The sequence below is a fragment of the Schistocerca piceifrons genome, chromosome 4 (genome assembly GCF_021461385.2).
Source record: "Schistocerca piceifrons isolate TAMUIC-IGC-003096 chromosome 4, iqSchPice1.1, whole genome shotgun sequence".
NCBI lineage: Eukaryota > Metazoa > Arthropoda > Insecta > Orthoptera > Acrididae > Schistocerca > Schistocerca piceifrons.
The window spans coordinates 39,007,053-39,021,524 of NC_060141.1; the positions used below are offsets into that span (position 1 = coordinate 39,007,053).

The 14,472-nt window shown below is 36.4% G+C and overlaps 1 protein-coding gene across 1 annotated transcript in view; it reads left to right on the forward strand.

The window, feature by feature from the left end:
* Positions 1-14,472, forward strand: part of LOC124795577 (titin) — a 529,084-nt gene that overhangs the window by 149,697 nt on the left and 364,915 nt on the right. Inside the window, exons 45-49 of the mRNA XM_047259648.1 lie at positions 3,906-4,178; positions 8,812-8,955; positions 9,059-9,204; positions 10,883-11,003; positions 12,032-12,219. Coding sequence (XP_047115604.1) covers positions 3,906-4,178; positions 8,812-8,955; positions 9,059-9,204; positions 10,883-11,003; positions 12,032-12,219 — 872 coding nt within the window. The remainder of the gene's footprint in view (positions 1-3,905; positions 4,179-8,811; positions 8,956-9,058; positions 9,205-10,882; positions 11,004-12,031; positions 12,220-14,472) is intronic.

A 14,472-nucleotide genomic window follows, 5' to 3' on the forward strand; every position in this document is an offset into this window, starting at 1 on the left:
TTTCTAATTTATTTCAACTATTCCTAGTTAGTACCTTTTGTTATAGAGTGAAATCAGTAGTTGTTTCATAACTTAAATTCTATTGTTTACATGTAAACAAATACAAATTCTGTACTAATTATAAACGTTTGAAAGATGAAACACTGGTATTCTTAAAGGATCTGTTTGGCTCTATTCATAAACATGTTAGTAAAGCCAGCCCTTAATTGATTCCAAAGTAATTAACAGTTTTGTCAAAAGTATTGTTTGTGTAACTATAAATGTTAATTTCATCATTTAAACAAATTATTCAGTCTAAACCTTTGTGCTGATTTTCGGCTTGATTGTGTTCCGGCCGTGAGTGTTAAGGTCAATATTGGCCTCGCCAGAGGTACTGGACTGCCGAGTTGGCTGCGAGTGGCCCTCTGGCGACGGGGAGTGGAGGATTAAACAGCACCAAGCAACAAGGACAGAACGGCAGAGTGATGGATGGGGTCCATATGGTCCAAATTGTGCATTTAATAATTTTGGCACTCTGTGGTAGTGGACTGATGGTGAAACTGAGACGCTTGGAATTCAACACTTTTGTGGAATGATAAGCCGTGGGCTCTGCAGTTGTATGGACACAATTACGGCGAGCTGTGGCCGATGTCGTTTGTGGGTGTTTTGCCATGGCAGATAAACAAGACAGCTTGAGCCCAACCTGGACCTGCTGTGCTGTAGCATGTTCGTCCACAATAAGGATGTCATGATATTGGGGAAGAAAGTAGTGGAATACTGCACATGTACTAACCTTCAGTGACTTCTGCGGTGTCAGTTTGCTTAACTGTGTGGAGATTGAGCAGTAACTGTCACTTTTCAAGGGAATTGATGAGTGTGTAAAAGTGCGGCCAATGCTGGATGGGCGTTGTCATAACGTTATTATATTTCTTATTTGTGAACATAAGTTTGTTATCAGGATTACTCATTGAATAGATATGAAATTCAGATCTGCACTGTAGTTCAGCGGGTTACAAATACTGGAATTTGTTGCTGTTATTCGAGTCTGTTTCCCTTAGCACTGTGAATATGATGGCGTGTGACACACATTTGAGAGTTTGCTGTGTAGTTGTGAATTCATCATTCACACAAAAGCCAAGGTGTTTTGTTCTTTTTAATTCTATAAAAATTAAAATCTAGATCTGTATTTGAACACACGTGCTTTGTAGATGAGCTCTAACTATTCCAACTTTGGGCCTTTTTTAAAATACTTTTACTGCAAAGTAGTACTTTGCTCACTTTCTCACTGTTTCATGCTTCAAGTTAGTGATCTACATCTACATCCATCTCTGCAAATCACTTTGAAATGCACACAGAGAATACTTTCCATTGTACCAGTTATTAGAACCTTTTCGCATTCAGAGCTTGGGATGAGTGATTACTTAAATGCCTGTATGCGGGCTATAATTCACAATCTCAATGGGAGTAATATGTAGGGGGGTTGTAATATATTCCTAGATTTCACACTTGAAGATGGTTCTAGAAAATTTCTAAGTTGTCTTTTACTATATAGTTTGTGCCAGTCTTCAAGTGTACGCCAGCTCAGTTTCTTCAGCGTATGTGTGACACTCTCCCATGGGTCAAACAAACCTGTGACAATTTGTGCTGCTCTTCTCTGTGTGCAGTCCATATCCCATGTTAGTCTTGTTTGGCATGGTTCCCACACAGTTGAACACTATTATAGGGTGGTTTGCATTAGTCTGTTGTATGCAATTTTCTTTTTAGACAGATTGCTCTCCCAAGTATTCTACCAGTGAGTCACATCCTGCTGTCTGCTTTACCTATGACTCCACCTGTGTCCACATTGTATTTCATATCCCTGCAAAGTGTTACACCCAGGTACTGTGACTCACTGATATTGTAGTCATTGGATATTACATTTTTTTGCTTTGTGAACTACAAAATTGTACATTTAAGAACATTTAATGCAAGTTGCCAATCTTTGCATCAATGTGAGATTTTAGCAAGATGAATACTTGTGCAGTGTTTTACAAATATTACTTCATTATACATAACTGCATCACCTGTGAAAATCTGAGACCACTATTAGTATTATCTGCCAACAGACTTCCCTTTGGTACTGTTGAAGATCCTTCTACATCAGTCGACCATAATGGGTGGAGTGTCTGGTTTGAAATGTGACACACCGTTGCTATTAAAGTCTGTTGATGTTAATTCCAATGTCAGTACTATGAAGCATGACACAGAATAGTGGCAGAAACCAGTAACAAAATGTCCTGAGGTGACAAGACCATACAACTTACAGAATAGTTGGTAAAACGCATTTACAGCCATGAAAACTATTAAAATCAAACTTATTTTCGCATACAAGACAAATTGCTTTGGGGAAATGAATTCCTGCCTGAAAATATTTTGATGAAACAAAAGGCACCTTGAGAAAACCAATGTCTGTTGTTAGAAGAGGGAGAAAAATAAAGAAAGGTTCAGATATAATTTTAAAGTGAACAATACATCTTTTGACAGAATGAGAAGGTAGAGGAGAACACCAATATAATGACTGCAGTGCTTCAAGAGGTTATGGATGCAAGAGAGGAGAAAGTAGTGGAAAAATGTTAGTAAACAATTTTGTATGAAGAAAGAGAGAGGAAACAGATTAGCAGGCAAAGGAGATTGGGGTCATCTGGGTTCAGAAACATAATATGCTCCATTATACTGTGGAGGCATATCTCCTAAGTTTCTGCTTGCTAAAATTATAAGTGTTATTACCCAGGGTGTGGTTCAGGTTGAAATGATCTGATATGAATCATTTCCTTGATAGTAAGGCATTATTCCTTTTTCCTAATTTTTCCATGTCTCTTTTTATCTCTGCTTGCTCTTCACAAAAGTTTCCTCTTTATGTTTTAATTCATTACTTGTTCTAAATTTAATTTAATTTTTTCCTTTCTTATCACTTCACGTGAACTATGATTTCTCTGTTAGTTTGTATAGCATACAAAATTTGTTATCTTATTCTGTGTTGAGACAGGAACATCTCTTATAAATGTTGTCAATGTAGAGTTCGTCCTTTGACAGTCAACAGTATAAGTATTTTAACCTGTGTGTTTGTATTTAGGCTTTATTTAATTATTTTGACTTCATCATTTTTATTTTATATAATCAAATAAGAGAAAGATACCATTAAAAGAACATAAGAAAATCAATACATTGAGAAGGTTCTGGGTGGCAGAATCATGAAAAATTATTCTTACAATGAATTCCACTGAACTGTATAACAGTTTACATTTATTGCATGAAAATTTACAAGCATACATTCATTGTGGATTCTTGAGTAGAACTAAAACAATGTAATGACTTCTCATTTGATTGATACAATTTATAAATACATACTTGTGTGATTATTCTTGACCTCATTTTCTCTGAGGGCCCCTTCAACATCAATGCGACATCAGAAACTTCATGGCGTACAAGTGTCTGCTAGTGAACTCCTACTCCAAGCCACCCCAAGATTACCTCAGACAAATAACAATATGACGCCAACAAATTTATACACTTAACATAACATATCCTACATAAAAATGCGGACCTGTGCACCATTTAAATATGTGCTTTAGTGTAATATTAATAAATGACACAGTTACTCATTTATATGCGACGATGAGGGTTCAGAAAACTTTTCAGTTCTGCCCTTAAGAAAGTATTCTGAATTGAACTACTCAATTTCTGTAGCCTCACAACAGGTTTTGTTGACATGACACCTCTTTGACCCATTATTCAGAAGGTTTTTAACTTTTGTTAAGCCCATTTCGACTGCTGTTTACATGTTACTAATGTTATAAAATTCTCTTAGAGAATGTTTTTGGCACAAATTAAGTAAATTATTCTACATTGTGTGATTGTTGTAATTGTCCTTTTTTCTCCTCTTTCAGGCAAGCAAGACATCTTCTTGCAGACACAACATCCACAGGGTGAAGCAGGCCTTGAGGCTGTGCGTGAGGCGGAAGGAGCATACTTATCAAAATATCAGAGGCAGCCTCTAGCTCCTGAAAAAGATTATCCAAAGCCAGTATTTGTGGTGCCACTTCAAGAACAAGTAACACTGAATGAAAATGAAGCTTTGCATGTTGAGTGTCAAGTTGAGCCCAAGGAAGATCCAAATCTCAAAGTTGAATGGTTCTTCAAAGGAAAGCCTCTTGAACATGGTAATACCTTGGTACCAACAGATTATGCTTGTGTACTTCTGTGTAATACAATGCTGATATATAATGAATGTGTTAATTAGTGTCAGATGTTCCTAAGTTTTTTAGGTCACAAGGAAAACAATATATATGTGTTACTACTGATGTGTCGGAAATATTAGGAGCTTGCATTTAGCCAGAACATTTTTGGTACATAAGGTACTTTGAAAGCCATGATCAAGAAAGAGAGGGGTGGAGGGGGAAGTAGGTGCATGGAACTAATAGAAACCAGTAGTCCTGATTTGGTTGCAGCAAAAGCTGAATGTTGGATGCTTTAATAAAACTGCTGAGCAAAAAAAGTTAATGCCAATCAGAGTTGGTAGAGTGACACATACAAATTACTGTAACGTAAAAACATATATACAAATAAAAATAATAAAATGCCACATGTAATATGCTCACAAGTATGTATAAAGAAATAGATAAAATTATAATACTACTTTGAGTAATATAAAACAATACGAAATTAGACAAAGGAAGAATGGAGAAAGAAAAAAAGGAATGTTTCTCAGTGGATACAGTTGATTTACAAAAAATACTTTGTACGAGTTACATCCATTTTGGCCCTAGGCCTTGAGTGTATTCTTCTCTTTGGCAGAATGCCATCACAGTGTACCATTTTCTCTTCACTCTCGAAATGAATGGAACATCTGTCATATTTTTTGTTCCTTTTGACCTAATTTCTTTACACCTGCAGTTAGTGAATGATACAAATTGTAGTTCTATAATAGGTGACTGCTTAGTCCTTTGAAGATTTCATTTTGGTGTCTGCTTTACAAGCCCCTTTTTTTTGCAAGGCTGTGAGGGCAGGTCGTCAGTCGTGCTTGCATAGCTCAGTCATAGAGCACTTGCTTGCAGGAAAGGTCTGGGTCCAGGTCACAGTCTACTGCACAGTTTCAATCTGCAAAGAGTCTTAGATCAGCACACACATTGCTGCAGAGTGAAAATTTATTCTGTGAGCAATCTTGTAGGTTATCACTAAGCCAATTCTCCACATCAGCCTTTCTTCCAAGAATGTTAGTCCTGCAAGGCATGCGGGAGTACTTCTGAGAAGTTTGGTACGTAGGAGAGAGGTACTGGCGCCAGTAAAGCTGTGTTGGCAGGTCATGAGTGATGACTGAATAGCTCAGTCTTAAAGCACTTTCCCTTGAAAAGTAAAATTCCTAGGTTTGAGTCCTCGTCAAGTTCACAGTTTTAATGTGCCAGGAAGTTTTGTTCTGTTTTGTTTTTATGCTGTAAACTCTTTATTTTCACATCAGCTGCATTGATTCCTTTTCTCATATCCTCAGTTAACTACAATAAAGTAAGGAAAAAAGGATGATTTAACCATGAATATTTGGACTGCAAAAGAGGAGAATAGATATCTCAGTTGGAAAACAACTAGATAATGACTTGATCATTATGTTGTTGAAGGAATGAATCCAGTATTTACCTGAGTTACCTTAAGGAGACCATGGAAAACATGTCAGGAAATTCATAAAAATTATGTCACTGGTCAGATACAGGAATGTAATGACAATGGTGAAGATGAATTCAAGAACATTTAGTACAGAGGAAGTTGAATGAAGAATTATAAATAGCATAAATGGGTATACAAAGTCTGAGTGTGAGGGAAGCTATTAGTGCAGCAGTGACAGGAGGATATAAAATTTCTGTTCATCAAATATGAACTGTAAAGTATAAGGTGAAGAAAGACACTGAAATTCTCACATGCACGTCCCACAACATTACATTTATGTATAATAATTGAAGTCAATTTTTGAATTGCTCTAATGCTCACAACTACAAGTCAAGATTTAAAAAAATCCAAACAAACACAACATGCTCACCTAGGGTTTAGAGTGAGAACTGCATTATATAGTATTACTGTTCTAATATTTTTTCTACAGATGTAGGGTACAACACTGAAAATTATGTGAAATTTAAAAAATATGAAGAGAATCTTTTCTTAGCCTCCTTAGAGAAGTTATGTGAATTATAAGAATGAAGATCTCTAATAGAACTGTAGATAATATTATTCATAGTTAAATAAGTCTCCCTTGTTAACTGTATATAGATGAGTATCATTATAGGGCCATAGTTAGAGTTATAAAATAAACAGATACAAGTTGAAACAAACACTAACTTGCTGCTAATTTGATGTGTGACACATAGGCACAAAAGAACTAACCAGCTTTTCAGCTACTCTTCTTTTAAACAGTGATGTGCACATTCAAAGGCAGCTGCGTTATTTATTCTGCTCAGAGAGAGAGAAAGGCAGAACTGTGCACTGAAGTTGTGCTTTCGAGTGTTCTGCTGAATTATTGTTTCCATTTTATGCATAACTTGGCAGGAACACACCATGACTGTGAATTATTGTTTCCATTTTATGCGTAGAGACCCAGAAGCACACCATTAATCATTCACATGGGGAATGCCTGAGAGATCACAATACTTTGTAGCGTTGCCAGTGTGCCCCCTGTCTCTGCCTCCCACCACATACTCAGGTGTTCTGTCCTGTGGCAGCTGGCAGTGCTGGGATATTCAGTGCTGATGAGAGACATTATTCTACTTCCAACTCACTGTTGAAAAATTTATGTACACATATCATTATCAATATCTTTGATTAATGCAATATTTTCTGTGGTTGCCATATGTCACCCATAATGATTTCTGCAGTGGCAAAATATGTGTCACCGTATGTATACTAGTACGAATCTCATTTTTAATCTGCACCTTTTAGTGTACGCTACAGACACGTACTATAAAATAATGCTATTGGCTTAAATTGCGTTGTGCATGTACACTGTCCATTGCTTCTGTGCCTTGCCCCATTACCTGGCTTCTCATGTGTACACACATGTGGCCATTCAATCACTAATGTTTATGAGAGGTTATTCAAGATGAAGGATGTGAGAGGAAGAAAATGCCTCTTCCACCAACTGGGATATTTTGTAGGTTGAGTGAGTCACTGAGTAGCACATTGACTCTGGATAAAGGGGTATGATTCAGGGTATGAGGGCATGATTTTGGACAGAATATCCTCAATCTCAGGGTGTGCAAGAGCTAGTAAAATCTTGGCGAAGGATGTAAAAGCATTTTCTATGGCTTGGGAGAGAGGAGGAATACTAGCCAGTGGTTGGATTACAATGGTTATGGATTTATTGCTGTCACAGGGAGAACTGGCATGGGAAATCTGTTTCTGAACTTTCTCAGTGGGATACTGTCTGCTTGTAAAAGCTCTGGTGAGGTTTCATCATACATAATTTGGATACCCCATTTCTCACTGCATTTGTGGTGCCCATCAGTGCTGAAGCTGTAGGAAGAAACATTGTGATTTGTAATGGACTGCTGCTATCAGTGTGGTGGTACAGCTAGTGGATGGTGTGTTTGATATGAAATGAGATTTTTGTGCAGTTATATGAGGGGTGGAGATCAAACCTCCACAAAGGTAAATCATGAAGTTGAGCAGAATCACGTGAAGTGAATTTAGGAGTAGATGAGGTTGTGGAGGAAAGAGTGGAGGCTATTCTTGCCTTGTGTCCAGATGAGCTTTAAATCATCTGCTGTTGAATGGTTGTATTTCTTCAATTTTGTTTATTGTTTTCACCTGGGGTTTTCATTATAGTAATAAATATTTAATGTTATGGTATATTGATAATTTTTACTTATGGACTGTCTCACAGCAACTGAATAAAGCACAATTTTAGTGCCATACGCGTTTTGCCTTTATTTTCTGCAAGGCATTATCAGTGGCCTGAAATATGTACATATGTTAGCTATTTAATTTACATTTTTGTCATTGTACCTATAGGTTATAAACAGTTCTGGTGATTGGTATTTCCTATTAAGTAGTAATGTGTTGAACTGTACTTTAGTAATGTTTTGAACTGTACTTACAGGTTGCGTGGACAATTTCTTACATATTACGCTCCTGTTGCATTTTTGGTGTTGTTGTTCTTCTTCTTATGAATGCCAGTTTGTGGATTTTTTCCCACATTCCACAGCACTATGAACTGAATGCTTGTTTCAATTTAATGTTTTGGTGTGGAATGTGGGAAAAAAACTGCAAACTGGTATTCATAAGAAGAAGAAGAACACCAAACATGCAACAGGAGCGTAATATGTAAGAAATTGTCCACGCAAACTGTAAGTACAGTTCAAAACATTACTACTTAATAGGAAATACCAACCACCAGAACTGTTTATAGCCTATAGGCACAGTGACAAAAATATAAATTAAATAGCTAACATATGTACATATTCCAGGCCACTGATGATGCCTTGCAGAAATTAAAGGTGACACGCGTATGGCACTAAAATTGTGTTTTATTCAGTTGCTGTCAGATGGTCCATAAGTAAAAATTATCAATATACCGTAATATTACACACAACTGAGGAAGACAGGACTACAAAAGTTGGAGATGTAAATATTTAATGTGTTTGTAGCTAAATAACACTTGTCTAGTCTAACCAGAAAAACAGTGACTTTTCAGTTTGATGAGAAACTTTAATTAGCAGTCACTTTAAGTATAAATTTAAATCATATCATCAATGTAACATAGCCAAACTAGGTATAATGATGGGGACGTAACTTTGACTTTGATTTTCATTGCAGCAACACGTTTCAAGACAACATGTGACTTTGGCTTTGTCACACTTGATTTGACTGATGTTTATGAAAGGGATCAAGGAATATACACTTGTAAAGCAACCAATTTAAAAGGAGAAGCATTTACCTCCACAACAATATACTGCAAAGGTAAATATGAAATTCACAACAAGACAACTGTTTGTAACACACATATACCTGTCGATCTTTGACTTCTCGTGACATTGCGGATTTGAATGATGCATCTTTGTAGGGAAGGAGAGTCTAATTGAACGTACACAGCACCCAAAAGGAGCTGAAGGTCTGGGAAAAATCCAGGATTTGGAAGAATCACTGAGGAGGCAAGAAGGAGCTCCTCCAGAACCCGAGGAAGGCCATCCGCCTGTCTTCACCTCACAGGTACATTTACAAAAAAAGTCTTTCAAATGTTTGAAAGAGAAATTGTATCATTAACTGAGCTACACACCCTTTAAATTGATGGCACATGCAGTGAATTTGTTGACAAATATCACTGCCTCTAATAACCATATTATGTAATTTGAACAGCTGTACATGTCATATTATAAACCCATTGTGGTTACTGTTTATGGCAAATGAAACTTTTGTACTCAATTATAAGTTTCAGCATTTTTCTGACAATTTACATACATTTTAGAGACACAAAAAGAAAATGAAAGATGTGTATTCTGTGAAAGAATGTCTGTAGTCAAAATACATATCAGAAATAAAAACCAAAATACAGGCAGTTGATGGACTTGTATTTACAAAATATGAAGACAGAATTCCCAGAGATAGGTGTAGCAGAAATGATGAATATCCCCCATGGTGTAGCAGAAATGATGAAACAACATTCAATATCCCTCATACATCCAATGTGGTATGGGTTGCACACATTTGAACAACAGTATAGGCTGGGTTGCGCATGTGTTTTTTAAGTGACAAACAATTGTGCTGTGATTTACAACACCATATCACAGAGACAAAATAATTTTTAGTACCATAGCCATAGCTTCTTGAATGTTCAGAGTGAGGTTTGTTGTCTGGTGCATAAGTCTTCAACAAGTTGCTGTGAGGTATTAAACAAGGAAGCTGATATTTCTGCAAATTCAAAGGAAAGTTGAATGCAAACCATAGGTGACTAGCCACTGCTTCTGCAAATTATCTGATTATTTTGATTCAGTTATCGATGCTTTGTCTTATCTGCAAATGTGACCATTTCTTGAGTTCCTTAGAAGCAGAAAACTTATGAAACACAAAGCAAACATTTAAATTTGCATAACCAAATAATTTCATTCCCTAGTGTGGCATATGTCCAGTGTCAAGAGTTTTCATAATCCCAGTTTTTTATTGAATTCAAAATTTATTTCATTGTGTACTTTAATTTGGCACTAAAGTACCAAAAAGTTAAAGTTAGAGTTGTATAGAATGGTCTGCTGGAAGACCAAAGGGGTAGTTAAATATGCATAGTTGGAACGGTTTTTTTTCTTTAATGATACCTTACCTTTGCAAAGTGTTAGTGTTGTGTCTTACATATATCTATGGTGAGTACATGTCATTTTAGTGCTGTTGCTGACAATGCAAGAGAAGGGAGAGGATGAAACATGGTGCTGGCACATACTACACTGAAGTCATTAAAAATCCCTGATTCTTTAAGGAATCAGCCTCAAACATTAGATTGCTGAATAAATGAGTTAACATGTTAAATATTTGAATTTGAGCATGTAAGCAAGAAGAAGTTTAGAAAATGTTTGAAATTATGCATAAAGTTTGTTAGAAGTTGCTAAGTGCTCCTGTTCTGAAACACTGGATGCGTATAGCCTGGGTAATATGCACCCCATTTTAAGCAAAAGCAAGTTTTCATGCATTCCAATGTTTGTGGCATCACATCACCTGATCTATGTGTCGTACAATGATATAATTTTGTAGGTAAATTCATTAATGTATGTGAACAAATTTGTAGCCAGGTACCTTATGGTTGAAATCGTGTTAGTGAAATAATGGTTTGAAATGAATACTTCAAGTATATAATTGTCTTAAATCAGTCATAACTAATGTTCTTATTTTTCTTCCTCTGTAGTTTCAGGATCTCAAGAACCTTAGTGAGGGAGAGATTGCACACTTTGAGGCTTCCCTTACCCCAGTTGGTGACCAGACTATGACAGTAGAATGGTTCTATAATGGAGAGGTAATCAAAGCAAGTAAGTGTTTCTGAGTACCTCTGTATGTAAAGCTAACTATAATTTTCTGTAAATTCACAGTTTTTTGCAGTTGATTGCTTTTCATTTTTGTCTGTTTGTTGCATTGGAGATACCATTCATATACAAATCAAATTAACATTTTTAATAAGAGGTGTACTCATGCAATGCTGTGAGATTTATATATATTTAGAAGTTGACTGTTTTAAAAAAACTGATAGACTTTCGGAGCTCTTCTCAGCTTTGGTATTATGTGTTTATTTCCATGTTGCTTGTATTTGACAGGTGACCACTCATTACATACATAAATTATCCTATTAATGTGACACTGTAGTAATGGGAGCATGACATTTTACTTTACTGTTTAAGTGATTTTTTAATGAAAAATGCTTTAAAGATGGAATATACAAAGGCAAGTAGTGTAAGCATTTGTAAAGCATTATTCATATGTTACTATAATCATGTCATGTACAGAGTTATTGAGTATATTTGCTGCTTGCTCCATGTGCAGTAATGTAAGTTATAGTTAGGTCCCAATGTTTGTTAAGGCTAATTTGGAAATTTCTTTAAGTGACCTCTGTCATTTCTGTTATCATACTTGACAATTTACCACTGAAATATCATTCTTTAGGTTTCATCCTACTTTTTGCAGTAAGTTTTTCATTGTTGTTTCGCAGATGAATTTATTATAATTTCTTGGTTTTTCTCTGAGCTCATAATTTTTATGGACTACATTTTGTTTATTTTTAAAACGAATCTTGATATTCTCTCTGTGATTGCTTCAATATTGTGTTTATTTTCTTATTCACAATAAATTCTACACCAGAATTCCCACACCCCACCCCCCCTCCCCACCAAGTCTGTTTCTCTGTAATGAAACTTATGTTCTGAATTCATCACTATTTATTCCATGTTTGTAAGATGTCATTTATGAAAACTCTTCCAATAGTTAACTATTCATATTAAATTTCAAATAAAAGGATGTGAAAGTAAATGAAATACAAAATAAAATAAACATTTATTACTTGCAGGTCACCGCATTAGAACTGTACATGCATTTGGGATGGTTGTCCTTGAGATATTAGGAACTAAAATTGAAGATTCCGGCACTTATACTTGTAGAGCAACAAACAAATGGGGCCGTGCCGAAATCAGTGTTGAACTGGAATGTGTTGACAAGTCAAAGGGTCAGAAACCACACTTTACAACACACATTCAGGTAAGTGAAAAGTGACTCTTGGTAACATATTGCATCAAATGATGGCTATCCCTACCAATGAGATACAGTCATAATCTTTTTGTGATAATGACATTAAACTTGTATTACCATTACAGTAACTTGAAGTAGTCAACACATATTATTTTTTGTTTGATGTCTAGAGAACATTCCATTTGTCTAGATTTATAGCACTCTAGGAAATCACTAAATCCAGTTACAAGGTCATTGAATTAACTCTTTGTGTAGTCATAACTAAATTCAAACTGACAACAGTTTTCAGACAAGGTCGTGTAACTGTAATTTGCGTAAGAAATGTATGCCGCCAATAGCATATGGGCTTTTGCCAAATCAATTTACAGCTAAATGTATTGTCCATTCAAGAAAATTGTAACTATGAGGAAAGAGAAATGTGAACATCAGCTGCGTGAGGTCACTGAAATAATTCTGTGGCAACAAGTGAAAATTTGTGCCAGACTGGGACTTGAATCCCGATTTTGCACTTTATGCAAGTGGTCACCTTAATTTCTTCGGCTATATGAGCACGCTCCATGGCCAGCCCAAATTTTCAACTTGCTACACACTACCTCTCGTGACGAGAGGTGGCGCCCTCTACGCGCACTATATAAACAGGACCTCCACGGCCTAGCAGCCAGTCGTAGACTCACCTCAGATGATGTTGCCCGCAGCTGGCAACGAAACGTCAGGGAGAAGTATTTCTACTATTGGACTACAGCCTCTTAGCCCGGAAGTTTTAATTACTGAAGACGCTGGCCATGAAAGCCTACACGCTATGATTATTTTCTGTTCTGCACCCCAGCACCAAATGACATAATTTCACTACAGTTTCTTAACCTCATTTTACTTTTATTTATGTTCTACTTATAACCACTTTTTGAAACACTTTCCTTTCTGTTCAGTCAATCTTCCACGTTCTCATCTGTTACTGACAGAATTATGTCATTGGCAACCATTAAAAGGTTTTATTTCTTCTCTCTAAATGTAATTCCCTTTCAAAATTTCTTCCCAGTTTCCTTTACTGCTTACTCTGTTGAAAGATTAAGTTACTTAGGTTGGTTGGTTGTTTGGGGAAGGAGACCAGACAGCGTGGTCATCGGTCTCATCGGTTTAGGGAAGGAAGTCGGCCGTGGCTTTTCAGAGGAACCATCCCGGCATTTGCCTGGAGTGATTTAGGAAAATCACGGAAAACCTAAATCAGGATGGCCGGACGAGGGATTGAACCGTAGTCCTCCCGAATGCGAGTCCAGTGTCTAACCACTGTGCCACCTCGCTCGGTTAAGTTACTTAGAGATAGTTTACATGCTTATCTCACTTCCTCATCAATTACTATAGCTATATTTCTCAGTAACACCAACTGATCTCTCCCAGGTTGGCTTCTACAGTAGATTCTATTGTTTCATAGATAAGTTGTATAAATATTTTGCAACCATGAGTCACTAAACTGATGGGCTTGTAATATTCACACCCCTCTATTCCTGACTTCTTTGGTATTAGGATTATTACATTTTTTTGACATTGTGGCTATGTAGCGACTATTTATCATCTTTCACAGTAAATACTGATATCGTTGCCCTGAGCAGCAGGCGACAGTAATGTCTTTGATTCGGAGTACGGTTCGCTCTATACCTCTGACTTGAATTTCACAGTGTATTGTCTATTCTGTTAATAAAGATGGAATTGTCTACTGAGAACTGGTGTATATTATTATTTATATGCACCTATCAGTACCACACTTCTTACAATATTTTAGGGTAATTTGCCTGCTTGCATACCAAGTGGAACAGTTTTGTCGTGGGTAAATTTTACAAGGAGCTTAAAAATTTTGAATAGTACAATCTACTTGAGGAGCCTTGTTTCAACATAGGTGTTCCAGTTCTTGGTCAGATTCTTCTCACTGTTTCACATCACTTACCTCATGTAACTGTGCTTCCTCTTCTCTTCAAACAGCATTTTTTTTACATAGTCTTTCTGTATACTTCCTCTGCTGTTCAGCATTCTCTTGTTTGCTTAGTAATGATTCATACAGTTGCATCTGTCTTCTCCAGTGGTATTTCTAGTTTTGCTATAAGTGGCATCTATCTTCCCAATAGTCATGACTGCTCCTACAGTTTAACATTTCTTCTCAAGCCATTCTTGCTGTGTCTTTGACATGCAAACAATTTCATTTTTTACACATGTGTTCCAATTTGCTGGTTTCATTTCTGCATTTTATATTTTCGCCTTTTATCAATTAAA